Source organism: Struthio camelus, chromosome 5 (assembly GCF_040807025.1).
Source record: "Struthio camelus isolate bStrCam1 chromosome 5, bStrCam1.hap1, whole genome shotgun sequence".
Lineage (NCBI taxonomy): Eukaryota > Metazoa > Chordata > Aves > Struthioniformes > Struthionidae > Struthio > Struthio camelus.
This window is the reverse complement of record NC_090946.1, coordinates 64,029,430-64,056,351: the sequence shown is the minus strand read 5'-3', so window position 1 is coordinate 64,056,351 and position 26,922 is coordinate 64,029,430. Positions and strand designations below refer to the sequence as shown.

General features: G+C 34.8%; 1 protein-coding gene across 2 annotated transcripts in view; it reads left to right on the top strand.

Moving 5' to 3' along the window:
- The window catches only part of EML5 (EMAP like 5), a 134,959-nt gene that overhangs the window by 57,857 nt on the left and 50,180 nt on the right, over positions 1 to 26,922 (top strand). For both annotated transcript variants that reach the window (XM_068946752.1, XM_068946751.1), the window contains exons 12-23: positions 2,468 to 2,574; positions 2,943 to 3,061; positions 10,198 to 10,384; positions 12,123 to 12,228; positions 13,734 to 13,827; positions 16,165 to 16,265; positions 18,131 to 18,333; positions 20,719 to 20,830; positions 21,963 to 22,090; positions 22,968 to 23,109; positions 24,958 to 25,110; positions 26,227 to 26,358. In XM_068946752.1, the coding sequence (XP_068802853.1) occupies positions 2,468 to 2,574; positions 2,943 to 3,061; positions 10,198 to 10,384; positions 12,123 to 12,228; positions 13,734 to 13,827; positions 16,165 to 16,265; positions 18,131 to 18,333; positions 20,719 to 20,830; positions 21,963 to 22,090; positions 22,968 to 23,109; positions 24,958 to 25,110; positions 26,227 to 26,358 (1,584 nt within the window). The remainder of the gene's footprint in view (positions 1 to 2,467; positions 2,575 to 2,942; positions 3,062 to 10,197; positions 10,385 to 12,122; positions 12,229 to 13,733; positions 13,828 to 16,164; positions 16,266 to 18,130; positions 18,334 to 20,718; positions 20,831 to 21,962; positions 22,091 to 22,967; positions 23,110 to 24,957; positions 25,111 to 26,226; positions 26,359 to 26,922) is intronic.

Sequence of the window (26,922 nt, the reverse complement as noted above, 5' to 3'; positions counted from 1 at the left end):
ACATTTTTATTCGTGATTTTGATCTTGAAAACTATTTTCTGCAACAGTGTGATTGTCCATTTTTCTTCTGTAGCCAAAGATAGCATACGTTAAAATTGGAGAGGGTTTTTTTTCCCCTTAGTTCTTTGATTTTTGGGAAACTCAGTATCTGTGCTCCTCACCCGGAAATTCCTTTAGCGACTGTATAATTTGAGTATGTGCTCGGTCCTTACGATAAGCTGTTTTTGGTGAGTCAAGTTTACAAAACTGATACATGCTAAATTAGGGATTTCGTAGTGCATTTTTAGGAGAAAATATAGTAATGGGTAAGAAAGAATAATCTTGATAGTTGGAAAAGCTAAACAAAGTAGAAGAGCAAAATGCTAGATTTTATACAGAAATATGTTGATAACGAATAAATTATGTTACCTAGGACAAGGGATTTAACTGTCAAAAAAAAAAGGGAAAAGAAAACCTTAATAAAGAAAACCTTATTTCAATATTTAGTTAGTTCATATTAGTCTGACATTGTCGGCAAAATCTTTCAGGTTAGATAAATGTTCTGCAAAACCTGAATGTTGTTTTAAGATAACTTAAGCATCTCATCTTTGATAACACTCTTCATCTGTAAATCTATATTAAAATCAGTAATTTAAATGACCTTGGTGTAAATTAAACATAGTGACATAGTACAGAAAAAAAAAGACAAGAAAAGCTACTAGTTAAAACCCTGCATAAAATCTCTGTCAGTCTGTATATTTATAGATAAAGAGGAACTTTATACGTAAGTGTTTAGTATTAACCTATATACTGATTTTTTTATGATACTTATAAGCCTTGTAATAGGCTACAGTTAAAATGAAATATATTGTTTTCCCCTTTCATTGGTTAGACTGGATGAAGATATATCAGCATGGACCCAGCTAACAGTTTTCTTTACCTGTATTTCTCAAAATACACTCATTTTTGATTCCATTATCACTTCAGTACGTGTCATGTTTTCCCATAATTTTCCCATAATTCCTTTAACTGTTGCTCAGATTCTCTCAGCTCTATCAGTACTTTTCCTGAATGTGAACGTCAGAAGTGAGCACTGATTCAGTACTGGACCTGTCAGTGCCAAACGAATAAGCAATAGTTCTCTATGTCATCTCTATATCAAATTCTCCAAAAAGCCAACTGGTTTTGTCCTTCATACTGGGAACGCACATTCAGTCCGTTATTTCCCATGACCCAAATTTCTCATTAGCTACTGCTTCCCCAGATAAAATTCCCATACTGTAAGTGTGGTTTACGTTCCTTGTTTGTAGATATGTGACCTTACTTCAGGCTGCGTGACAGTATACACGCTGTATACTACTAAACAGTATAGCTTGAAGAATTGCTCTTCATTGCATGTTTCTAGAAACATTTCTACTGAATGATGATTCTCTCATTGCTGTTACTTTCTGAGGTCTTTTAAAATTCATTTGTGTTCTAGATTGATTTTTTGTATCCAGTTTCTTCATCAAAATATTGTGCAAAACCCAAAGAAATATTGCAGATATGTCCAAAAATATTATGAGTTATCAACCAGGATTATAATTTCATAAAATTATAAAGTGCAATTAATCAAGCACTGTTTTTATGCATCCCTTTTGAGAAGCATTAATCTGATTTCAGAATTTAAATTCTGTGCTAATCAAGTTCCATTTCAGTCATTCAGTTGCTAATGTCCAGAATTGTTGTCACAGTGACAAATTTGTAGTTAATCACAGTGTTTAAGCCCCTCGCCTTTCTTTTCTTTTCTTTTCTTTTTTAAACATTTGCTTTCTCTTATTGTTTTAAGTTTCCATGATTTAGTATTACCCTTTGGTCAATTAAAAGAAATATATGTGTTATCCAGATAAGTTGATTTCAAATTATCCAGCTTCAGTAGCAATCTTTTTAACGTTCTTTTTAGCTTCTATTGGAGTGAAAAATGCTACCTTATCTGACTTTCCCCCAAATATAAAACAAAACATTAAACTCTCTTTCTGCACAGTCACTGAAAATTTTGCCTTTCCCATCTTACATATGATTCTTCTTCTTCCCCCCCCCCCCCCCCCCCAATCTACCTGAAGGATTTCTAGTTTCATCACGGCTCCCCTATTGTTAAGTTTCTCTTTGGATCCATTTACTTCTGGTGTTAGTTTTCTGTGAGTCTTAGTTTCTGCTTTGTACTCCTTACTTTGTTCTCTTCTTTCTTCCTTTCCTCTGAATGTTGAATGAAAACTAGCTTGCTCTCAAAAACAAAAACACAAAAATACTGGTATACTTTCAAGTTGGTTATCTGTAGTATTAGCAGAATTCAGGAAAGCCTCATGTGATCCTGTTGAACATTAGCAGTTAATATTGTAGTTAATGTAAGCATGGATAATCTAATCAGAAACATTAAGTTGTTGCTTTAAACGCTTCCTGCCCTGTAATTAGGTTGCTTCAATTTCTATTTCTGTTTTCCTGATTACAGAGAGTCTAGTTGATTCTAATAGTGATGAATCAGATTCAGATCAGTCTGATGTTCCAGAGCTGGACTCTGAAATTGAACAAGAGACACAGATCACCTATCGTCGACAGGTAAAGATTTTAGTTCTAATAGCACCTGGAATGCTTTTCAGGGCTTAAGTAGGTCTTTTATTAGCACCTACTGAAATCTGAGGACTGAAGAGAAACTTAGCAAAAGCTTTAGAACTGTTACTATCTGATGCATGCAAAGTGTTCATACACCAATAAAAAAAATGATCACATGTATTCTTAGCGTACTCTCTTAGAATTTTGGTTGCAATTTAAAAATAGATTACACTGCATAATCACTGGCTACAGCTAGTGCAGATTTTTTTCAGTGATGTCAGTAAACACTTTTGTGCCTGATAACTGTGGCAGAATTCTCAGAAATATACTTTTCTTGAGACTCTCTTAATTTATATATGTACTCTTTCTTAAAGGTTTACAAAGAAGATCTACCTCAACTTAAAGAGCAATGCAAAGAAAAAAGAAAAAGTGCAGCCTCTAAGAGACGAGAGAGAGCTCCAGGGAACAGTATAAGATTACATTTTGTTCATGGGTATGAAAAATAAAATTCTTTGAAATATACAGCAGACTGTACTGACTAATTTTGTGTTTTGTAAGTTGGCGTTTATGATTTAAGAATCTGATGAAAGACTTTTAGGTCAGTTGGTTTGTAAATTAATGTTTTTAGTTATTTATAATTTTTTTTAATTAACAAATAAATTTACATTTGATTATTACAAAGCTTTGATGCCAACATAGACTAATTCTGAATATGTATTCTAAAATGAATTTGCACTGGCATTTTTAGTTGATGCTTATATTTGAATAGTGGGGACTAAATGCAATATTTGGCTGTCGCCCATGTTTTTCAATATCTGGAAAATAATATTTCCTCTTCAGTCTTATATTAGTGAAACTGCCATAGAGAGTTGATGTAGTTGAAGATGACTTTGATTTTATACTTACTGGCTTTTCTATCACTGTTTTATATAACAGTCATATATAAGCTCTTTATTTGCCTTTAAACTGAAAGAATTTACAAGTACCTCTGCTAATTGGTTTAGGAATTAAATTTAATTCTTAATAGGTCCTGTAAGAGTGTTAGAATTCAGTTTCATTCTCTTTTTGGTGCTAAAATTTCAGTAACAAAATAACTTCCACATGTCTCCTTGTGAAATCTTATGATTTCTTTACTGGTAGATTGGTAGCCTCCCGTAGTTCTTCAAATGTGAAGACTTTTTCATTCGGACAAAGACGTGGTGTTTTAAAGCAAACTGACAATCGATGTTACTACATTAGAATAATGAACAGAAGTATAAATTCCCCTGATACAAACAAAACCAAAGCCTTTGTTAAATTAAGACAATGGAGAACAATGGAGATTGGATACTGTTGTGTTTTCCTTTCAAAATATTCCTCTTTGCAGAATGCATCTTACGTTGTAGAGATAAATAAATGCACAGATAAGTCGCTGGTACTTTCTATTGTTACTATCTGTAATGTCACCTGTAGCATTTTTAGAAGGGCTCTACATGGAATCCTTAATAAATTAACTGGCTAAGAATAGTTAATCATTTAACTTGGTAATTTTGTCTGAAGAAAATATAGAATTTGAGGAATAGTTTGGAAGGAATCACAACTGGGAAACTGAGTACAGAGCTGTTGATACATATTACGCTTTTTTGACGCTCAAGGATTTTTATACCTATGTAGAAAATGCATTAAGGTGGGTAGCTGTAGTCTTTCAAATTTGATCTAAGAATCAAACCAAACCGTCCTGAGGAAGCTGTAGAGCACAAGCAAGGGCCCTGGATCTTTGGGATTATTGTTATTTCCTTCACAACAGAAGTGAAGCTTGACCAGAATATCCAGGAATGACCAGAAGTAGAATGTCCAGTTGAGTTCTGTCTGGTTACCCAGTGAGCATCAAGGAAACTAATGAAGAATCCATGCTGAGCAACAGATTTTTCTCAATGCCCAAGCTGTTAACTTTAAAGTGACCCACTTCCAAGTGAGTAATAGGCATATTCTCTGATTCAGGAAGTTTGCTTTGCTTCATCTTTTTTAGGTGTGATGGAAATGTCTTAGATGTTCCTTAAAAGCGTAAAAAGGGTGCTTTTTTGAATTAGGAAAATAGGAAGCTCTTTTTCCTTTCTTTGTGAGCAAGTTGTTTTTATGTTTTGAATTTGCGAACTGCCTTGAAAGCTGAACTTTTAAAAATCTTTTCATCTCCTATAAGAAATCTTTTAAGTCTCTGGTTACTTCCTGTTTTGAAAGGGGATAAGAATAATAATGCTTAGCATGTGAACCAGTCACTAGTTAATATGGATGAAAAACCAAGTTACGCTATCATCAGGTTAAGCTGTATGTGCATCTTTCTCTAAGAGATGTAACGCTGTCACTTTCGGGTTATTAGATTAAAGTGGTTTACTAGTTTGACTTCTTTTTGGCAATTCCTATTTTTTCCTTCTGCCATGTTTTTGACAGTGGTGGTACAGTAATATGAAAAGGATACACCTGCTGAGGTATTCAGAAGAATACCTTCTTGGATTCAGTGCTTGTGATGCTTTCTTTTTGCTAGTAGGGCTTATATAGGGTGCAGATGTAATGCCTTTGACCTGTATTATCTACAGGCTATGCTCTCATTTCACAAGAATGAGTTTTTAAACATTCAAGAGCTTTAAGCAAAGTCTGGTTTGACTTTCAGCGTATTCATTGAAGTGACCTGATCGTAAGGTGAAATTTGGTTATGGTTTGAAGATAACATTGAATTTCTCACACTCTTAAATGGGATTCTTATGAGACCTTACATAAATTCTTGCCGAGCGCTATTAACTACAAGTTGCAATAATGAATATAGCATCTGAAGAGAGGGGGCTGTAAGCGGCTTCTGTTGAGGAACATTATTGTTGTGAGGTTTGTTTTTGCAAAATCTCTACATTCGTGCTTAAAAACTGTGACCTTCTACCAAGTTTATTTTGACATTTGGTAATTTTGGTGTTGGAGGGGGGAGCGGGGAGGGGAGTGGTGCTCTGCATTCAGAAAACTCCCGTAGCTATTTTGAAGAATAACACGCACACTTCTGTACCGTTTTCAGCATCAGACAAAATACAGACATATATTTTTTTCCAAACAGGACGCTACTTGTGAAGAGGCCCGAGTTCGCTAAAGATGTGTAACTTGCAACTGTGGGTGGGATCCAGCTTCAGATTAAAGCATTTACAATTAGAGTCTTAAAGTAGTTAAGCTGTTTCTGTGTGTATCTAAGCTTCAGTGATCGTCAGTGGAGATCCAGTCAGTAGTTAATGAAGCAGAGACAGTGATTTGGCTCGTGCAAAATGAAGTGCTGACTAGTGGTCAGCTGAGTAGCCCTCCAAGTTCCATTGATGTTATTGACTAGAACTCTGATGATTAATATGTGGGCTTAATATTATCTAACCCACGTATACACATTTATGTTTACATGTCTCAACCTCAAACTGAATCCAGTTGCTGCTGTTCATGACCTTGATAATGGCATTTTGATCGTTTTTGATGCCAAGAGAATGACAAAAGGTTTTCTTACGTATCATTGAGGTAGCTGTCTTCTGAAAGTTACTGTCATAATAAATTTAATCAATCGTTGACTGCTAGTTTGCTTAGTTGTTAATGAACACCACTTGGAAACATCAGCTAGCACAGAATGCAATGTTATTTTTATTTTGCCTTGATTTAGGTATAAAGTATATATGATCTTATAACTAAGATCTAGAGCTTTCTTTCATTACTATTTAGTTTCTACTTGCTAATCAAGCAATTTTAGTGATTTACTTGCTATTCTTTTACTTGTAAATTACTTCTGTGGTTTATGTTCTGCATGCTGAGAAATTGTTTCTCTTTGTGCTTTTTCTGAGAACTGAGATTAGCTAATAATCTCAATTCTAATTGGCTTGATAACATGGAAATGTAAGTATTTTGGGACTGCATAGCGTATTATGAGGGAATAGTCCTGAATGTTGAAAGGTGATCTTTTTCATCTCTGTGTGGACTGCCTGAGCCCACCGCCCTTTTGCCCTTCTGGTGAAAAGTCTACCTTCATGCTTGGGGGGTTACTAAACTGGCTTGTGACAAAGATAGGATGGGTGTAAGTAGGTTACAAAATTTCTCCGCTTGCACAACTCAGTATTAGTTTTGGTAACATATATTTAATTATAAACAACCAATTTACAAGCATTTTTCATAAATCGAGAAAGTGAACTAAAATAAAAACTTTGAATATAAGAAGTTATAGATGTGAGTAATAACTATTTTTCCTATATCCTAGATTCATTTGGGGTTTTTTTTTTTTTTTTGCTATTCCTGTGTTATATAGCATTAACATACTCAGTTTCACTGTGCTTAATTTAGAATAAACGGGCAATTACTTTGACAAGAGCTAGGAAAATTCTAAATGTGTGAGTTGCAAGCAAAAGGGTCTATTTTTTATTTTTATATGTTAACTGCTATATTTCCTTGGCCTGCTATTTATGCAGTGGAAATGTTCCATTCAGGTTTTCTCAGAAAGCTTTTCAGAAATTCTTTGATCTCCAGTATTTCTAAAGCTTTTTTTTTCAGCATACATGTTTTTTTAGCTGCTTTTTTAGTATAGCCTCATCTATGGTGTGCATTCAGCACAGTTTTTAAGATTCTGTGTTCGCAGAGGGAATCCAGTATTTTTAACGAAGCCGAGTAGACGGTGAAGCATAGGCAAAGGATGTCTGTTTGAGGATAAGTCCGGATAGCTTTTTTAGCACCGTGCTTACCATTATAATCCCTGCCCTTCATTCAGTGTTGATGCTGCCCTTACGTTGTTGATGATATCTACTGCAACAGGTTATTTTAGTTTTGTTTCTTCATAGTTACTATAGGCCATTGTATGTTATGTCCCCTTAAAAAGGCCATGGATGAACATCAAAGCAGCAGCCTGCCCACTTGCCTTGGCTGGCTGCTGCACTTTGGGTCAGGCAGAAACCAGCTTCAAAACAGCTTGCATTTGCTGCTGGAGGAAGTTGCTAGGGAAGGCCATAGGTAGAGGGAGAGTGAAGCACGGCTGGAGAGAGTACCTGTAGCGTGAGTCTTGAATGTAGGTCACTTTGAGGAGAGCAGACATACAACTCGGCCTCAGAGCTGATGGAGGGAGATTTTCCTAGAGACCTGGAAGGGACAGTAACTCAGGGGACGTTGAAAGGTTACCTGACTGGGACCAAACTAAGGCTGTGTAGTGTAAACTATTCAGGTAAGTTTTGGTGATTCTTTAAATGGGAATTCTCCAAACCGTTTAGACACGAGTACAATTTCCTCAGCGTGAACGTAAAAAGTAATTGTTCTTCCAGAACTAATTTATCACTACTGCTATTCAGCATCTCTCTGGCAAAACTGCAAGGAGCACAGAACCATTCACAGAAATCTTCCTATGAAAATTTTTCAGATGATGTTTTAGGGGGTCTGTGGCCTGGGTTGGGTGTGTAAATTCTTTTGTTAAAGACTGCGTACCAGTTTTCTTCCCATTAGCAATGAGTATTTGCAAATAAACTGGGTATGCTGCATAGCCCAGATAAACTGAATTGGTTGTACTAATCCAAAGGTCTCTCTTTGGTATACAAATGAAAATAATATTGCATATGTAACAGAACAAATCACCAATTCTTTCTCTGTTTGAGACTAGACTGCCAAGACAGCCTACCGTGGGAAATTTTATGCAAAGTGTTAACCTTTACGAAGCTGTTCTTATTTGCTATTTCACTGTGGCAAGGGGTAAGAAAAGGGATATTTTTGTGTTTAGAGCATAGAATATTGATGAAAAAGAACTCAGCCATGTAGCGCAAGTTGCTGACCTTAACACACCTTCTGCTGATCTGTTTAAAATTTTTATGAGATGACTTAAGCAATTTGTCCCTAACCCCATGTGATCTGACATAAACACCATTGCATATATTGTACGTTAGTCACCAGACATACAGTGTGCTCAGACTTGGTTCAGATACGTGCTGCACCGTTATCCAACAGCGCATAGATCTGAAATTCATGAACGTGAGTCTACGACTGGAGTTGTCAGAATAGTATTCAGTAAGCTAAAGTTGGTCAACTGCCTTAAAGATTTGTTAGTTGACCACTGCGTATTGTCGCCCAATGTATGCAAGGAAAGCAGTATCTAAATTTATGAAGGACACTTCTACCCTGAATGAACTATTTCTGTGTTTCGTTTAAACCTTTTAAAGTGTCTCTTATCCACAAATTTTCTAATACTACCCCATTCACTTTGTATATAATACACAGTGGTACATATACAGCTATATCTTGGTCTTATGTGACAACTTAAAGTACTGCACTGTTACAAGGAGATCTTGTATTTGTTTTCTGCTTAAGAGTAATATGATTTTTTCTAATGATATATACTTTTAATTAAGCAAAGTAATTGATAGCATGAGAATTATCTTGTAACACAGACATTTCGGAGATTTCTGTTAGTTTTGAGTTGCTGATGGTGGTTAGTTGTTTTGTTTGTCGTGAATGACTTACTCATCATCATTTATTTATTTATTTATTTTCTGCAACTGATTCAGTTAGTAGTTGAGAGCAAAAATACTTAGGTAGAGCCTTATGATCCCTAAATCAAGATGATTTGTAGCTGATTTGAACAGAGTCAGGCATCTTCTCTCCATAATCATTCTCTTCTAGTAAATGTAAGTGCTTGTGTAGAAAGATTTTGCCTGCATCTTTATGAAATCACTAAAGTCACCTTTTTAATTAAGATCTGTAAGAACTGGAACAGGAACAGAAAGAGATTAAACAGGGAAGTAACTGCATAGAAACAGGATACATCATGAATTTATAGAGCATTGTTTATATCAGAAGAAAGAAAGAAAGAAACCAATTTAAGTTATACACTTAAAAATGTTATCTCCGTTGAGTGCCCAGAACAGTTATCAAAAGTACCTTTTCAAAAGTTGCTTGAGTGTTTAATTCTGTTTAGGTTTCTGAGCATCTTAAGTTACTTTTGAAAGTAGGACCCTGGCCTTTTAAAAATATCACCCCTGGTTTTCCTGGGATACTGAATCTTCATCACACCTAGGATGAAATATGTCTATTATGGCAGTACATAAAGGGCCTTAATTGGGAATTGGTGTGCTCATGTCATCTGGGAAAGGAGACAGACCCTTCAGAGAAAAAAAAAAAAAAAAAAAGATCTGGAACAAAATGTTACGCTTTTATCTTCCTGATGGAAAGTTTGCAGAAACTTCAAATTTTATGGAATCTGTTTATTTTTTTGTGGAAGCTCTGCTGTCTGATTTTTGAGCAGTAAGAGCCAAAATTAGCATTTTGGACATTTTCTAATTTATATAATTATATGTTGCCTGCCTGAATTTCCCATGTGGTCTGGAAAAAGTATTAGCCGTTACTTCCCTTTCCAAACTCTATGTAAAGAGTAACTAGTAAATAGCAGCTACTTTCAAACTAATGCTAGGAGTACTGATTTCTGAACAGTAACAGAACATGGTAAGTTGGTGTTTTGTTGGCATATGCATGTTAACAATCTTAAAACAGCAGCACAGTAATGGGTAAGTAATCTGAGCTTTTATGTATGTCAGATGAATCTTGCATATTTTCATCTCATTAAGTATTTAGTATATCTGGTTGTGATCTTGATGCACAAATCTTCTTTTCCTTTAGTTACAGAGGTTACGACTGTCGAAGCAACTTATTTTACACTCAGACCGGTGAAATTGTATACCATGTTGCAGCAGTGGGTGTGGTGTATAATCGACAGCAGAACACACAGCGCTTTTATCTAGGTCATGACGATGACATTCTTTGCCTTGCTATTCATCCCTTAAAGGACTACGTGGCAACGGGCCAGGTAGGAAGCAGGTTTATCTGCTTATCTGCAGTAAGATTCTAAAATTGCTGCACTGAATTTAGAAAAGCGTATTTTGGAGGAAGAGCGTCCAGTCTACGTTCCTGCAGTGGAGGACAGTATTTCTGTTGCAGATGGAGTCATGTTTAAAAACTGCAACACGTGTGTTTTTTCTGATTGTTTATATTAATTAGGATAAATGTATTTGGTTGAAGGCTTTTTCACTTCTTCTTTCTTTATGAAAAGATTAATGTTTTTATTCAACATTGTTTTATGTTGCTGCTGCAGGATAACAAGTGGAGGAAAGTATGCAGTTCATTTTTTATTATTTCTTAGTTGTGAAGAGAATCACAACTATGAGAATCAAATAATGTTACATTCTGGCATTCCAGTTTAATGAGCTGTGTATTGTATTTTTGGTTATCACCTCCAACCAAACTGTCCATAGTTTGTACATGCAACACAGGTATCGGTGTTACTAAATAGTTCATTTTATCTTTCTCCACACAGTAATTTGAAGTAATTGTTTTCCCTCATATTTTCTGACAAAGAAGTCTTCCCTTAAGTGTTTCTATACCAGGACTTGAGCGTTTGATTTTACGTTTGAGGTTGAATTGTTGTTGTTTTTGTTGTTATAGGTTGAAAATTGAAGAACCTCTGGGCATAGCCAGAGATACAGGGGAGAGCTCAGATTTCTAATAGAAATAACATTTTTTCTGATAGTACTCTTAATTTGTATGAAAATGCTCGAGATAAACATAAATTTATTGGTCACGGTATAGATTAAATACATAAATGTGAAAATGGATTCAATTTAATTTTGAGGTAGTAAATGTGAATAAAAACCTGTATGGATTTGCTATATTTTAAAATATCTTCCTCTGTCAAAAGAACATTGAATTTGCAAAGTAAAATTAGGTAATCGTATTCCCCATGCAACATTAGTTCCTGCTCTCCTGAGAGTGGGCATTACAGAGAGCCTTACAAACATTATCTAAATCTGTGGCGTAACCAGGAGCAGCACTTAGTTTTCTTCAGTTGTGCTCTTGTCTTGAACATAGAATGTTCTGTTTTTGCAACCTGTCTTGTGTACTGAGGTGCAAAACCTTTAGAGTAGCAAATAATCCTGTAAATAATGGCTAATAATGTTTGTACGTTCCAACACAGTTGAAAAAGGATAAGCTATATTCTGTTCCTTCTTACCAGCTTCTAGTTACCTGAATTAGTGCCAGTCTACTGCAGGCAACTCCACAGGTATCAGTGCAATAGAACCTGACTTGCAGAAACTTTTATTACTTGTAATGACACCAGAAAATAATAGAAGTCACCTTGATTTCTCAAACATGCAGTAGCTTGCATACTAGCAGTAAAAATAACCCTTTATTTTTAGACATGAGGTGATTGATAGTGAGGTAATTGATGGAATAAATGTGCCACAGTGCAATCAATGAAGTTTTTTCACAAGAGGAATCTATTGTAAGATTAGTTAATTATAATTAATGTCTAAGTTCTTTGGAAGGAAGAAGCAGCCACCTGTGGGAGTGCTAGCTGTGAAGCAGGAGAAGGAATAATATATTGTTAGCCAGAACAAATAATACTAGGAAGATTTTATCGTTATAACTTTTTTCAAATACTTTTGGAAGTATTTGTCTTAAGGTAATATTATGCTTTTTAAAAAGCATGTCAAATGTTTGGCATGAAAGAGAAATGAAAAAATGCTTATAACAATTCATATTTTCAGGTTGGTCGAGATTCCTCAGTACACATTTGGGATACAGAAACAATAAAACCACTGTCAGTATTAAAGGGCTATCACCAGTATGGTGTTTGTGCTGTTGATTTTTCAGGTAATAAGTATTTATTTATTTATTTACAGTTTTCCTTTTCTGTATGACAATGCAAATTACTCAGCTCTAATGAGCTAGTGGGGATTCCTCTACACTGTATTGACGCTCTACACTGTATAACCTAATACAATTGTATGAAAATATTCTTCAGTGATCAGTCTGAAATGACAATATCTCAGAGCGGTCATTAAACAGTACTGCTGTATAGTCTTGCCTATTGGAAACCACAAGGAAGGGTTCTGTGGCATTTGGGAGCTGAGCTCATCATTTTGTAATTTCTTTTGATGTATTAGGCAGGCTCACAGATCTCAAATGCTGAGTTTGCATTAGGACTGTAAGCCTTTTTTTTTTTTCTTCTTTTTTTAAAGCGGATAGTAACAATTGATCATGTGTGTTCTTTAATCCTGGAAGCCCACCCGGTAGCACATTGAAAATTCAGAAAGTCCCACTTTGGAGTCCTTCTGGGAAGGAGCTGAACCTGCTCTTTTTCCTACCTCGTACTACCATAAAAGACTATCAGTTAAATCGTTTGAGATTGCTGCACCGCATATATTTAATTCTTATACCAGTTTAAATTTCTTCTTCTCTACTGGCTTCTGTACATTCTTTAATGGTTAGATCTTACTAGAGAGGACCTCTGACTTCACAGTGAAGGTGTGTGGTTAAAAAGAATGAGTAGTGTTGGATCTTAGGTCTTTGCTTCTTGCCTTTCTTTGCTCTGCTTTTTCAAGACATTACCCAAATGTCATTTCCCAAATTCTGGCATAATGCTTAGCAATCTCAAAGATGAGTACACATCAGAAAGACGTTGATCACAAATGAGCACAAATAGTATCTTTCTTGCAGATTCATGTGGTATACATTCAGAGCTGCTGAAAGATTTTACCCTGTTACCAAGCTTAGGAATATTTCGTAGACTTCCTGGAATTGCTTTAGTACCTTCCCGTTTAGAAATGAACAGGAATTCCCAGAGCAAACATTACTCACAGTACAACCTGTGTTGAAGGCTTTGTACAACTGTGTCACAACTAGCTAAACAAAGGATCTAATCCAAATACAGAGGGTCTCAGTGCCATTTTTAGACAGGATAATTCAAACATCTAAGAATGATAGTTGTGATGTTGATAAATGTCTAGCCTGAGATGTTTGCTGAGTCAATTCTTAATGGTTAAATAGAATTTAGAGTTCTTAACTTGAAATCCTAAATTCCATCCGGCTGACCACTCTAATTTAAATCTAGCAAATGCCAAAGCTGCCCCTAAGCGCACCATATCATACAATTATTTACCTATTTGTACATTATATATGTGTTGTGTGTGTGTGTGTATATATATACACCTACATACACTATTTATGTGTGTATATATATACTATCTGTGTTCAGTCATACTATTTGCACAAATAGTATTTCTGAAGTTATAACATTCTTTCATATAGTAATCTAGTTTCTTATTATTGCAGCATAATGTTATCTATCTAGTCTTATCATAAATTTACTTTTCTAGCGGATGGAAAACGCTTGGCTTCTGTTGGAATAGATGACAATCATACTATTGTACTCTGGGATTGGAAGAAAGGAGAGAAGCTTTCAGCAGTAAGGTAGGAATTTAAGTTCAATTTAAAATTTGTACCTAGATTTAGTCTCAAATGACAGTGAACAAAATATATTAATTAAAGAATAACAGTTAGCTAATAAATTTACTGTTTATTTCACTTGTTAATTTATACAGGCCATACCTTTAGCACAGCTTTAAAACTTTCTTTTGGGAGAAAAACTGAAACTACAATAGAGTCAACAGGAATTGCTGTGACAGCTCAACAGTTGGGCGAAGAAGACATAGAAAACAATTTATTGACATTTGTTTGGTGTATTTTGAAAAAAGTCTGTAAATCTCTTTCTATGCACTTCCATTTGTCACTTCTATAATTTGTTATGCTAAAAAATAATTACATCTGTAGTCAAAGGCTCTGTACATCTGAACTCTCTTGTCAAAGTTTGTAAACAAGTCTTGCTTTTCCTCCCTAATAATCCTAGCTTCTATTGCCCTTTTCAGCATTTCTGCAGCATAGGTGCCTGCTTGTTCTTTAGTCACTGCCAGCACTGACAGAATAACTTAGTTTTTCCATGCTTCTCACATGCTGTTCTCCTTTCTGCAGCTACTGGCGGTGACTGATTAAGAAATTCCATTCCTAGACCTCAGGTTTCTTGAGTCAAAAAGCTCCACGTATGCTGTACTCTTTCAGATCTTGTTCATCAGAGGTCATCTCCTTCCTGTGATGGTAGATTATAGATTACAGCTGTTTTGCTCAGAGGCTGTGTTTTCTTCAAGGTTCTTTCCTTTTCCTTTCTGAGTCCTGAGCAGCCTGATCTATCTTTGAAGTTAGCCCTGCTTTGAACCAGAGGCCAGACTAGATAACCTCCAAAGGTCCCTTTCAACCTGAATTTTTCAGAGTTTCTCTGACTCTGCACAGATTATTTCATATGGATTTATTAAAGAGGGATTTGATCTACAGGATGGAATCTTACTTCTAATGTTGAGAAATATTTTGGAAATATCTGTTGTTGGATCTGTTGCTTTTAATTTGGCAGAAATGTGATTTTTTTTTTTTTTTCTTCCCCGCTCCCTCTCAGGATTCTGTATACCTACTGCAAACATTGCTCTAGATGAGTGTGAAAGTGATTTGTTATTCTCTCCAGATACAGTTAAAAAACCCAGCTACCTGCTTACCCATTAACTTCATTATTGCTCTTCATTGACATTTACTCTTCTTTTCTTTTCAAACATTTTCAGTTTCTCATCTGCTGAGGAATGAAAATTCTGAATACATGATACAGTTAGAGAAAGAAGGGTTACTCCCTTCCCAGTTACATACAAGAAGCCCAGTTAGCTTGTCTTCTCTGAAGATACCGTTTCTGGTGCTTCATTTGTTTGCCTTTGGCTTAACGTTTAGAAACATCTTGGAGGTGAATTCTCTCTCAGCTTTTTTCAGTCTTGCTCCTCCCTGAACCCACAGATCTCACTTTATTTTTTTTTAGTCAAACATTATTAAGTTTAGTCTGGATTTTGTTTCTGGGGGCTTTTTCTCCTGCCTAATCAGAGGAATTGAATAGAAAATTTGAGAGCAGCATCTATACTTCGAAGATTACAGTGTGACTTTTGAAAGGAATTGGTTTGTGCTCTTTGTTGCTACTGATTTATTCAGTGGTCTGAAAACCACAGAAAGATAAAAGAGTTTTGCTGTTCTTGGCTGGGAAGCAAAACCTAGGAATTAGAGCCTCTTCTGCACTTATCAATAATTTTATTTTAAAAGTTTTTTTTTTTTTTTTCTTGCATAGATAGCAAATATAGCTGTTGTTCAAACTATAGAACTGAAGCATTGAGTTTATGTATTTAGAAGCACAGTAAGAAATCTAAAATGCACGACAATCTAATATTTTTCAGCAAATGACATTTTAATTTAAAACTGAAATAACAGCAACAGTTCTATTATCCTAAAAGGAAAAACAGAAAAATTCAGTTAAAATGTGGATGAGAATGGTCATTTTTTTCAGAATGAGAGACATTTAAATATGGTATGCAACTTTACACCGTTGAGTTCCATTGTGAGCTGTCAGAGGTCTAAATGCCATTATATATTTGCCTTTTTTAAAGTATGTTTTTTTGCAAAGAAAATGCCACCTAGTGGCTTCCGAAGTAGCATAGTCCCATTCTTATTCTGGAAACGGAAGGCAAATGAAAACAGAGCATTGCTCAGTATTTTAGTTCTTTGTCTTTTCTTCCTACTTCTCATTTAAAAAACTATAGTTAATGATAGGGATGTAAATGTTAGCAAAATGGAGAAGGGATGTATTAGCAGTATAAATGATTATATATTTAAAATAGGAAAAGATGTATTTTTATTTAAAACAGTAAAATATTTTGTTTTTTATTTCAGGGGAAGTAAAGATAAGATTTTTGTTGTTAAGATTAATCCTTATATGCCTGATAAATTGATTACAGTTGGAATTAAACACATGAAATTCTGGCGTAGAGCAGGTAAGGAAAGGTATTTTTTGATTTTTCATCATAACAGCCTTTTCTGTTATTTAAGTTATAAATGCAGCATCTTTTATAGTGTGTTTCATGCGTTATGAGGAGATATTTTCTCCCTATATATATCTCTAAGTTAGCTTTGTCCAAGTTCTGTTACAGTAACATGAATTAGCATTACAAGTAAAAAGGACCTGGGATTCCCTACGGTCAGTTTTTATATCTAATAATAATATCGCACGTCTGAAAATGTTGTAGAGCTGCTCTAAAATAATAAAACAATTTTTGGAAGAAGATCAGTCTAAGTGTGCATATCATAAGGGGGCAAAAATATGAATAAATCTACGGTGATAAAAATCCACGTACAAAAATGCAAAGAACTTTAAGTGAATTCATCTCCTGTAATTGTAACCTATTCATTTAGATACCTTTATTAAACATGACTGTTAAAAACCAAGATGAGCAGCTTGCTTTATCTGCCTGAAAAACTTTGCTTTAGAACAAGAGAAGCTATTCCCTGATGCTAGTCTGAACTTCTGTGTGTCGAAACTCAAAAAGCATATGGAGACAAATAACCTGTGGAAGGTTAGCTTCTGTGCTAAGAATTCTCTAAGAGCCTATGCACGTCAACTCAGATGAGTCTCTGCTAAAGTAATTTTTGTAAGAAAGGTCTCTGAGGAAAATAATGATGCTAATTTTCTCATTTAAAGGCTCCACCAGAATTCAGCAAAGGTTGTCTGAGGGCAGGTTGTTGAAGTCTAGATCAATTATTTTTACCAATTATTATTGCTAAGTAAAGAAAGAGTGAAGTGTGTCAGAAACACTTCACACTGGAGAGTTACTACAAATTGTTTAGAGGGAAGTCTTAACTATGATAAGAAGACTCTAGTAGTGGTGGTGGTGCTTTTGAACAAAAAAACAAAACTGAGAACAATGCCCACTTTTTTTGATAAGGCATTGCTTAGAGTTAGCAGGAAGCAGATTTCTATAATGCTAAAGCCCATCTGTGCAAAATAGAAACAGGCACGCAGGCAAGGCAGTCACTGTGAAACACACTTGCCAGCGCCAATGCAAGGCGTGGAATCAGTCCACCTTAACGAATGCCAAGTCTCGGGTGAAGTCTGCGCTAGAGCAGGTGCACTTGAGGTGAGAAGTGACACCGATGTGTATACTTAGGACTAAATTTCATCAGTGCAAGTGATGGCAAAGAAGTTTAGAGACCTTGCCTCTGTAATTGTATGAGAATGATATGAAATTTTAGGTCTTGAGACATTTCTGCTTTATAACACATGAAGTCTCTCTGAGGATTGTGCAAGTCTGAATCTAGCTTTCTACCCAGAAATTATTAGGTATTATACCTGTCAAATTATTTTAGAACATCATGATATTTTAAAAAAATTTAAATTTTATAGAGCAGTTGCATTTCTATCATATAGAGGCCGGTATCGCAACTCTTCAAATTAAAATTAGAAATCCTGCCACTGAAAGCCCACCATGAAAAGAAAAGGATGTTAAGATTGAAATTTTTTTTTCTTACAAGTTTATTCCATTAAGAATTTCTCTGGATCTGTAGTGGATGTTAAATTTTTGTTTACGTGTGAGTTTAAAAATATACTTTCTCTTTGTAGTATGTCTAGGTGGGTTTATATACATATTCTAATCCTGATTCAAGTAGCATGTTAAACCTTGAAAGGAGCCAAATAGTACAAAAATTTTGTTTTGTGAGAAATTTTTTCAAGTTTTGTTTTTGGGGGAGTACAGATTAACCAGAAGAAAAGGATTTATTACTTTGGGTTGAGTTGTTTTTGTAGGGATTCTTTTGAAAATAATTGTAAACAAATGTTTGATGATTTGTTTTTGTTTTAAACTAGGGGGAGGACTGATTGGGAGAAAGGGCTGCATCGGTGCAATGGGAAGAACTGACACTATGATGTGTGCAGTGTATGGCTGGACTGAAGAGATGGCCTTCTCTGGGACTTCCACCGGGGATGTGTGCATTTGGAGAGATGTGTTTCTCATAAAAACTGTCAAAGCGCATGATGGTCCTGTGTTCAGCATGCACGCATTAGAAAAAGTAAGTAGACTGCGAGGATATCGCATAAGACCCAATTTAGGTTTAAGACGTGTCTCTCTCTTTTGGCTGGGTCTAACAAACATGAAATCTTTTGCTGTGGTGAATTCTGGTGTTCCAGTTCCCTCTTTGTCAGGCCAGAAAGAATTTTCTTAGAAGTAGAAAGATATACTTTGCGTTGTTATGTTGTAGTGATTTGAAGAGCTACGTGCCTTTTTGTGTTATGCCAGTTACTTGGAGTCCTCGCTGATCGTGATACCCTGTGGATAACAGTGGAAAAAGAAAATAAAAGTGAATGGACTGCTGTGTCTGAGATTTTTGAAAATCACCCTGTAAAAGGAGAGAGAATTCTGTTACACTATATTAACCTGCCATATTTCTTACTACTAGATGGTTTGTGTGGAGTAGAGTCTGCTTTAGCAGATGGAGGTCTGAGGTTTAGTTCACTCATGCTTGGTTGGTAACTTGAGAGAGAGACTTTCTAACCAGAATAATTAAAATACTGTGAAAATTGTTTGATAATTAATCTTTTGCATTTGGATAGTAGCATAAGTCATTGTGCTGTAGTGAGCTATTGCTTGTGAACTGATCTGAGATTGCAGCAGGAACAATTTGAACTTACCTATAAAATCTGAGTTAACTTCCGTCAGGGAAGCATTAATCACATTGGTAATACTAAGAGCATGTACTTGAACAGTCATTGAGGATCAGCTGACGGTATTTGATATCTCTAGAGAGGATATATGTTAAAAATAAAGTACCTGCCTGTGACCTTTTTACTTTTTTCTCATGTTTTATACACCATTTACTTTTAGAAAAATAAGCAGAATTTATTAAGACAAAAAATTGTTAAATTTTTAAGATTGAAGAGCTTAAAATATCTTTTTTATAACTTAAAATATCAAAAGATTGTAGCTGTATTACTTCTTATATCTTGTTAATATTTACTCTTTCATGAAACAATTTGTAGATGGTTTCCTGTCCAGATATCAAAAAACTTAGAGAAAAAAGTTCATAAAATTCGGATGCTGACTTAGGCCTTCCCCAAACTCAGAAACACATCACTTCACTTCCATTACAGAAAAGCTTTGTGAGTCCAGATTCAAAATAGTGGTTTGTGCCTGTTTCTAATTCTTGTTGTGTGGTGTGATGTTTCTCAAAGCTCTTCAGACTGATGACATCTTAAGTAAAAGTAGTAATAGAAATGTATAACAGTGATGAATGAAAGTATTTTTTTTAATTGAAGTACCCATAAGTTTAATGGAATATGTGAGAGAAGAAGAATTTGTTAATATTTTCAGCACCTCACTGCTCTTCCTTCCCATGACCCATTTTTAGAGTACTGGCTTAATGTGTAAATGCAGCTAGGACAGCATGAAGAAAAGGACTCTGACTCCTTTTGTAAGGAGTCCTTCACACCTGTTAGTAGTAACTGTATACAACACATTGATATTATTTTATTATTTGTATTAGTTTTTTGTTATTTTCAGTGAAAGTGTTCAGCAGAGACTGTGATATTTAAAATACATTGAACATCAAATATAAGGTGATTAGACATGACTGCTTGCTAATAGCATTAATTCATTTTTCACTATGAGAAGATCATACTTTTATTATTTTGTGCTGCAGTTAACAATCCCCTAGCGGAAGCATTCCGTCTGTAAATCACTAAGTCTTCTGTCCTCTCTCGACTTTCCTTGACTCAGGAAAGCCTTTAAGCATGTGCTTAAGTGTAAATGGGTATTCCAATTAGACAATTTATATGTTTAAAATTCTGTATGTGTCTGTGTATTTTGCCGGATGAGACAAGTTACAGCAGCTTGTAAGATTTGGGTTTCAGTACAAAAGCTTTGGCCAAATCATATCTTATTGATTGATATTGCAAAAATTAAATTCCTCAAAGGAAAGTATTAATGATTTCAGTATTAAGTATACCTATGGCTCAATTAAATAGCTGTAAATCTCTTTTGAAGATAAAATGGCGTAAATATACACGTATTGGAAGGAGAGAAACACTAAAGAAATCTTTGGAAGTTGTACTAAGTGTGACTTGGAGTAATGAGTTGAAATACCAAAGCGATATAGAGGCCAAATATCAAGAAAAACATTTTGATGTATTAGGCAGTTAAATTGCTTTGCTAGTGTGGTAGAAGCTGATTAGTTAGAACTTTTAAATCCCGTCTGTGTATGTGGCAGGTGGAGACCTATGCTACCTTGATCAGGAAGAGAATTGGCTCGTTTTATTCCTGGTCTTTTCATCTCTGAGATCTGTAGTTCTATGCGTATACAATTGCAGTGTTATGCATAATCCTTCATCAGTATTGACAGAAATCACTGCAAAATTAAGCAAAAATAATGAAATGATTCTAACTTGCGATTTTTTGCCAGGGATTTGTCACTGGAGGAAAGGATGGGGTAGTAGCTCTCTGGGACGATACTTTCGAGCGCTGTCTCAAAACCTATGCCATCAAAAGGGCTGCTTTGGCCCCTGGGTCTAAAGGTAAAACATGAGACTTCTCTTTCTTTATAATTCTGTTTAAAATTCTTTATAAAACTCTTTCTGAGGAATTGACTTCCCCAATAGGAGGAAATCCAGATTTGCCGTAATAAATACTAAAAATGAAGTTCTGTTAAAGCTTTATAGATTACAAATAAGTCATACTTCTGTTGTGTGTGTGGGAGGGGAATGACATGTAGTAGTAGTTTGATTGCCCATTTGGTAGGGGACAGATCTTCATCTTTACCTTAATCTGCCTGAATGAGTTGATTTAAACTTGAGTCTCTTATATCCCTGTGGGGTGTTTTTTTTTTTTTTTGTTTTTTTTAAAGTAATGAACAAATGATTTCTAATCATGAAGTATCATATCTGTTCTGTTTTTTTGGAGGAGGAATCTAGAAGAGGAATGGAATTTACAATTGTGGTTAGCTTTATAAGGGATTAGTGCATTTTGTGACCTTTTTTTTTGTAAATGCATATCTGTGCTGATATGATGTAAGAACGCTCTTTCCTTCCTATTCCTCCCATTTATTTTTTTATTTTAGTGCTTATATACAGTTTTCCCTATTTGACATTCCGGGTAGTTTTCTTGCTCTCCCCTCTCTCTTAAAATTACACTTTCTGTGTATGATCTGACTTTCAGAAGTCAAAAATGGGGATACTCATTTATTAAAAAATTCTATTACAGTTTATCTCATTCTCCTATTTGTTTGATATAATGCTAAGTTTGAAGATACCATAAATACTATTAAGACAGTAATATAGCTAATACTTCATATGCATGCTTTTTCACTAAAGATTGCCAATAAATCAGACTGATTAAATTTCAAAGATAATCTATTGAGCAGAGAGATCATTGGCAATTGCTTGATACAGCAGTTTCATTATGAAAAAAGCCTCAAATCAGGAGGTTGGAAGAGTGACTAGTGTACAGTCTTTAATCTATTATATAATTGCTAAATAGCCCCAAATGAATCAAAATGTGTAAGTTCTTCCATGCCAAAATATATTTTTACTTGTTTCGTACTGAGTATTGTTTTCTGCAGTGAGAATGTAATGTGCATATGTATGGAAAATCCTCTTGAGCTAACATATACTTGAAAATCTTCTGTCTTCTGACACTTTACTATTCTAGGTCTCCTCTTAGAAGATAATCCTTCTATACGTGCCATATCTTTAGGACATGGTCATATTTTAGTGGGCACAAAGAATGGTGAAATACTGGAGGTGGATAAAAGTGGACCAATAACACTGTTGGTTCAGGTACCTGTTAAATGTCAATTAAATACTCCATACAACAAATATTATTTTAATTTCCGAGTAAAGACTGTTACGAAATAGCAAACATTTTAACTGTTGGCAAAGTTAGTGATTTATTATAGTTATTTCACAGATTTTTAGGGCTAGCATAGACTCTTGCCACTCTTTAGTGGACAAAACAAAGGTCACAGAATTTCATGTTGTAATTTGTTCATCAGGTGCATACTTTCAAATAGAGCAAAATCACACTTTTATACCAAAAAAAAACCCTAAAAAAATACTGTCAAACAATGGATACTCCACCAAATTCCTTATTAAGTTGCTCTGAGTATTAATCACTTCTGCTATTTTTAAGTGGTCTTTTTTAGGTTTCTTTTCATTTCTTCTTTGTAATTATTTAAAAACCACTTCATTTTTCTCTCTGCTATACTAAATATACTGCATTTCTTAAGCCTGCCTACAAAACAGCTTTTTTACAAAATCACAGCATCATATGAATTCCTTTAGTATTTAAATAAAATTCTGTGCATGTTTAACTCATTTATGAGTGACCAATGCAATATGTAAACAACTAGATTTCTTTAAAGAATATATTGGAACCTCAGTTAAAGGCAGAATAAAGCTGAATGTGTGTGAGTGTTACTTCTCAGGGAATAATTTTCTCCAGTACTAATTAGTATAATTAGAAACTTTATTGTAAGTAGCAGGGTTTTCTTCTTTATTTCTTTTTTTCAGGTGTTCTGTGTTTTCATTTGGAGGTGTCTTTGTTATCCAGTAGGGATTTGTATGTTCTTACTCTGGTTTTCTCCGCTTCCTTGTATGTATTATTTTTGTTTTCAGTTTTTAATATGAAATCATCTGATTCATTTTATTTTTTCAGGGTCACATGGAGGGGGAAGTCTGGGGTCTAGCTACTCATCCTCATTTACCTATTTGTGCCACTGTAAGTGATGACAAAACCTTAAGAATATGGGATTTGTCTCCTAGCCATTGTATGTTAGCTGTTCGCAAACTGAAAAAGGGTAAGATACTTAGTATGAAAAAAGATTTAACTGAATTCAGTTGACATTTACCAGCACTGTCAATCTTGCAATTTAATCAAAGAATAACTTTCTTTACTCCAATTATTTTACTGATGATGTATTCAGGAGTGTTATCTAGCCCTTCAGCTAATGAATCTGTACAAAAGATTTCTGTGCAATGCTGTTTAAGATTATTTGCAATTGTAACATATTTAAGTCAGTGAATATACAACAAAAAATTGAAGCGTTAACATAAATCTGTCATCTTGCATGCAGTGTTGCAAGCATTTTTGAACAGTGGGAGAATTCAAAACTAGAAGTTTTGGGAAGAAAGCTCAGAATTAATGTGGAATTTCTGTTCTTTGCTATTTGGGAATCTTAGAAGTAGAATCTGGAATGACAAGGAAAGAGAACAGTCATAAAATTCTTACTAATTCTTGCTATATAATAAAAATATAGTCTGATGAGAATACATCGCAAGTAACATCACATAAGGAGATATTTTTCTTTAGGATTAGACCAGACTGGGCTTAACTAGCTGTTTATAATATGTATGCTTTCCTAGACAAAGGAATGCAACAAGCTTCATCTATTTGGAGTTCAGTAAAGCATTATGATCCATGCCTTGTAGCAAACTTAGCTGAAGAGGATCTGATGTGATAAAGTAACTTTAAGAAGAGGTATTAGCTGGCACAAGCAGAGGTGGTAATATTAAAAGAGAAGGTTTCAAGTTGGTGGAAGATTATTGGTGGTGGTTGCTGGAGTCTTAAAGCTGATATTATTTAATATTTTTAATATTAGAATTGGCATAAATGTCAGGACTGTGATGATGTAATTTGCTGATGAGACAAAATTTGAGACACTTGGACAATATTGAAAAGCATCTACTTACCATATTGGAAAACATGGATAGTTTTGCAGGCTGCAGTAATAGAAATGGTGTGCCATTTGGTAACTAAAAAGGCAAGTTCCATATACTTAATAACTGTAAGAAAAAATTGTCTGTATAGCTGAGGAATAATGGAGAAGGAGAAGGCTCAGGGTGTTTTGGCTCATCAGAGAATGACAATTACCTGTAATAAAGTGAGGTATTTTTTCCAGGGCATGTTGACGTATTCATTTAGTTTAAAAGATACTGATCAGAATATTTTTGGTTTACACTTCTACTCGTCCATGTTCAGCTGAACTGGAAGTTGAGCACGGAAAAAAAGGAGGTACAGGGTAAGGAATGAAGAGCTTTGTCTGACGGAGTTAGCGTAGCAAAATAAAGGATTACTGTCTATAAGTTCATTGGAGCAAAAATAGTAGGGAAAAAAATTAAGCTAATGGAAAATTCTGGCATGGAAACAAATGTGTATAAACCACCTATACGTAAATTTAGATTGGAAATTAAACTTTTTCAAATGAAGTTTGAAACATCTATAGGAAGGATTATGTGACGTAGTGGCCGTAATAGCGAACGACTAGATTCTGAGAGTCTAGAAGTCCTTTTCCAGCTGCATATTCCTTACTGGAGCACATAGTAGCAAGCACCTGGCATCAGATACTAAGAAGGAGAGCAAAATATAAAAATAGTGATTAACCTACCTTACTAATGTAGAATAAATGTTGATTAATATGCCGATAAAACTAAATAAGATTTTGGTGTTGTGTATTTGTTGATTTGCCAGTAGCTTCTGTGTTAATTTCACAGAAGTAGATCTTGAAAGTGATCTTGGTAGCATGTGAAAAATTTCATTAGTCTATAGACTAAAAGAACAACTTTTCCTTACTACTGTAAAAATAAATCAAAAGGAGGCAATCATTCACTGTAAATGTACCTGAATGCCGTTTTTGTGTTCCTTGTAGGAGGCAGATGTTGCTGCTTTTCTCCTGATGGAAAGGCATTAGCTGTAGGTCTTAATGACGGAAGTTTTTTGATAGTTAATGCAGATACTCTGGAGGATCTAGTCTCCTTCCACCACAGAAAAGATGTTATTTCAGAGATCCGATTTTCTCCTGGTAAGCGATTTAAAATGAAGATTTTCATATCCAAATTCTTTAAGCAAGCTTTATATTCGTCTTCAGTCATAAGGATGTATATTGTGGATATTGGTTACTTCACAGAGAACGTTCTAGCCTTGTTCTGAAGTTGCATCAAATGGACTAATAGAACGCACTCAAGATGAGTCAAGTTGCAAATATGTAGTCCTGATGAGAAGTGCCTTTCTTCACTTACTCTGTGCGAAAAGGAAAAAAAAAAGATAACTGCAATAACCCAAATCATATTCTTCATTTCCTGTTTTCCAGATATTCTTTGAAAGATTAAGAAGTGGAGATTTATAATACTCTTTTACACATAGCAAATAAAACCCAGCAAAACTAACATTCATCTTTTGAAAATTATTACATGTAAAGTTCTATATTGGTTGTTTAAGGGCAAGATTATTCTGAATAAGACTCATTCAAAGTAACCTCCTAAACGCAATAGTCAAGTTTTAAGTCATTAACATCCATCAACCCCCCCGGGGACATTAAAAGAAAAAAAAAAATTGTTTGCTTTATGAACTGTGTAACATTTTGACTCTTCGCTTAGGTTATTTTTAGCTAATGAGAATGCTTGAAATTGAGTGTCAGAATATTGTGGTGCCTTTTTTTTTTTTTTTTTTCCCCCCCTCTACAGTGCTTAGCAACCCCAGTGAGACCCTTTTTTTAAAACAGTTGAACTGTTATTTAGGAATTTAAACGTATAGCCTAAGTTCTTTGAATTACTTCAGTGAAAATAATTTTTTGTAGGCAAAATGTGATGCAAATAACTCATACGAATTCTCACGCCAGATTGCCATATGATTACCTGAGCCTTGCCACTCTGAGTGCAGGAAATGTTTAAATTTTGGTCTAATAGTTTATTCTTTAAGAATGTAAAAATGTAATGGTTACATATATAATACTTTTATATATATATGTAATACTTTTTATTGTTATGTGATATGGACACTAGTCTGTCAGGGGTTATGTAGGAGTTATGAAACTTATCTCAAAGAAAGCTAAGTTGAATCTAGCTAGACTCCAGAAGGTACTTTGTTTAATACTGCACAAAATTGAAAGATCTCTTGTGTTTCTACTGATGTATTTTAGGGGCTGGAAAGTACTTAGCTGTGGCATCATGTGACAACTTTGTAGATATTTATAATGTAATGAGCAGTAAACGAGTAGGAATCTGCAAGGGAGCCTCCAGCTATATAACGCACATGGACTGGGACGTAAGAGGTAAGTAGCATTCATCTGAATTCTAAAAATCTGCTGGAAGACTGATTACATTATGGATTAAACCACCGTAAATTATGTCTGCAGCATGAACTTATGGTGCCACTGGCAGATACGTTCCTTCAGTTTATGAAGATGCTTGTGGCATGTGAATAAATATAAATTCATGATTTTTTTTAAAATTGTGCAACTTGATGAAGTAAGATATTCTTTCTATAGATTGTCTTATTTTTACATCTTCTGTATTGCTTGACTGCTGCCTCTTGAATAGTGATGCAACAAATGTAATTGTATGTGTACCTCAGAAATATTCACCCTTGTACAGTGTCAAAAACGGAAGAAAAACTCTTTCCTGCTTTGTTCCTGAGTATTAATGTATGATCATTTTAAACATTAATTTTAGTTCTATTTCCTACAAAAACAAGGCTGCACAATTGTGCTTTGTCCAGTTTAAAATGAATTTGAAAGAGTGATAGAAGGTTCCTTAGGAATTCCTCTAGGAATTCCTTAGAGAATTTTGAAAACAGGAAGAGGACAAAAATCTTGATGAGACTCTCCCTCAGGAAA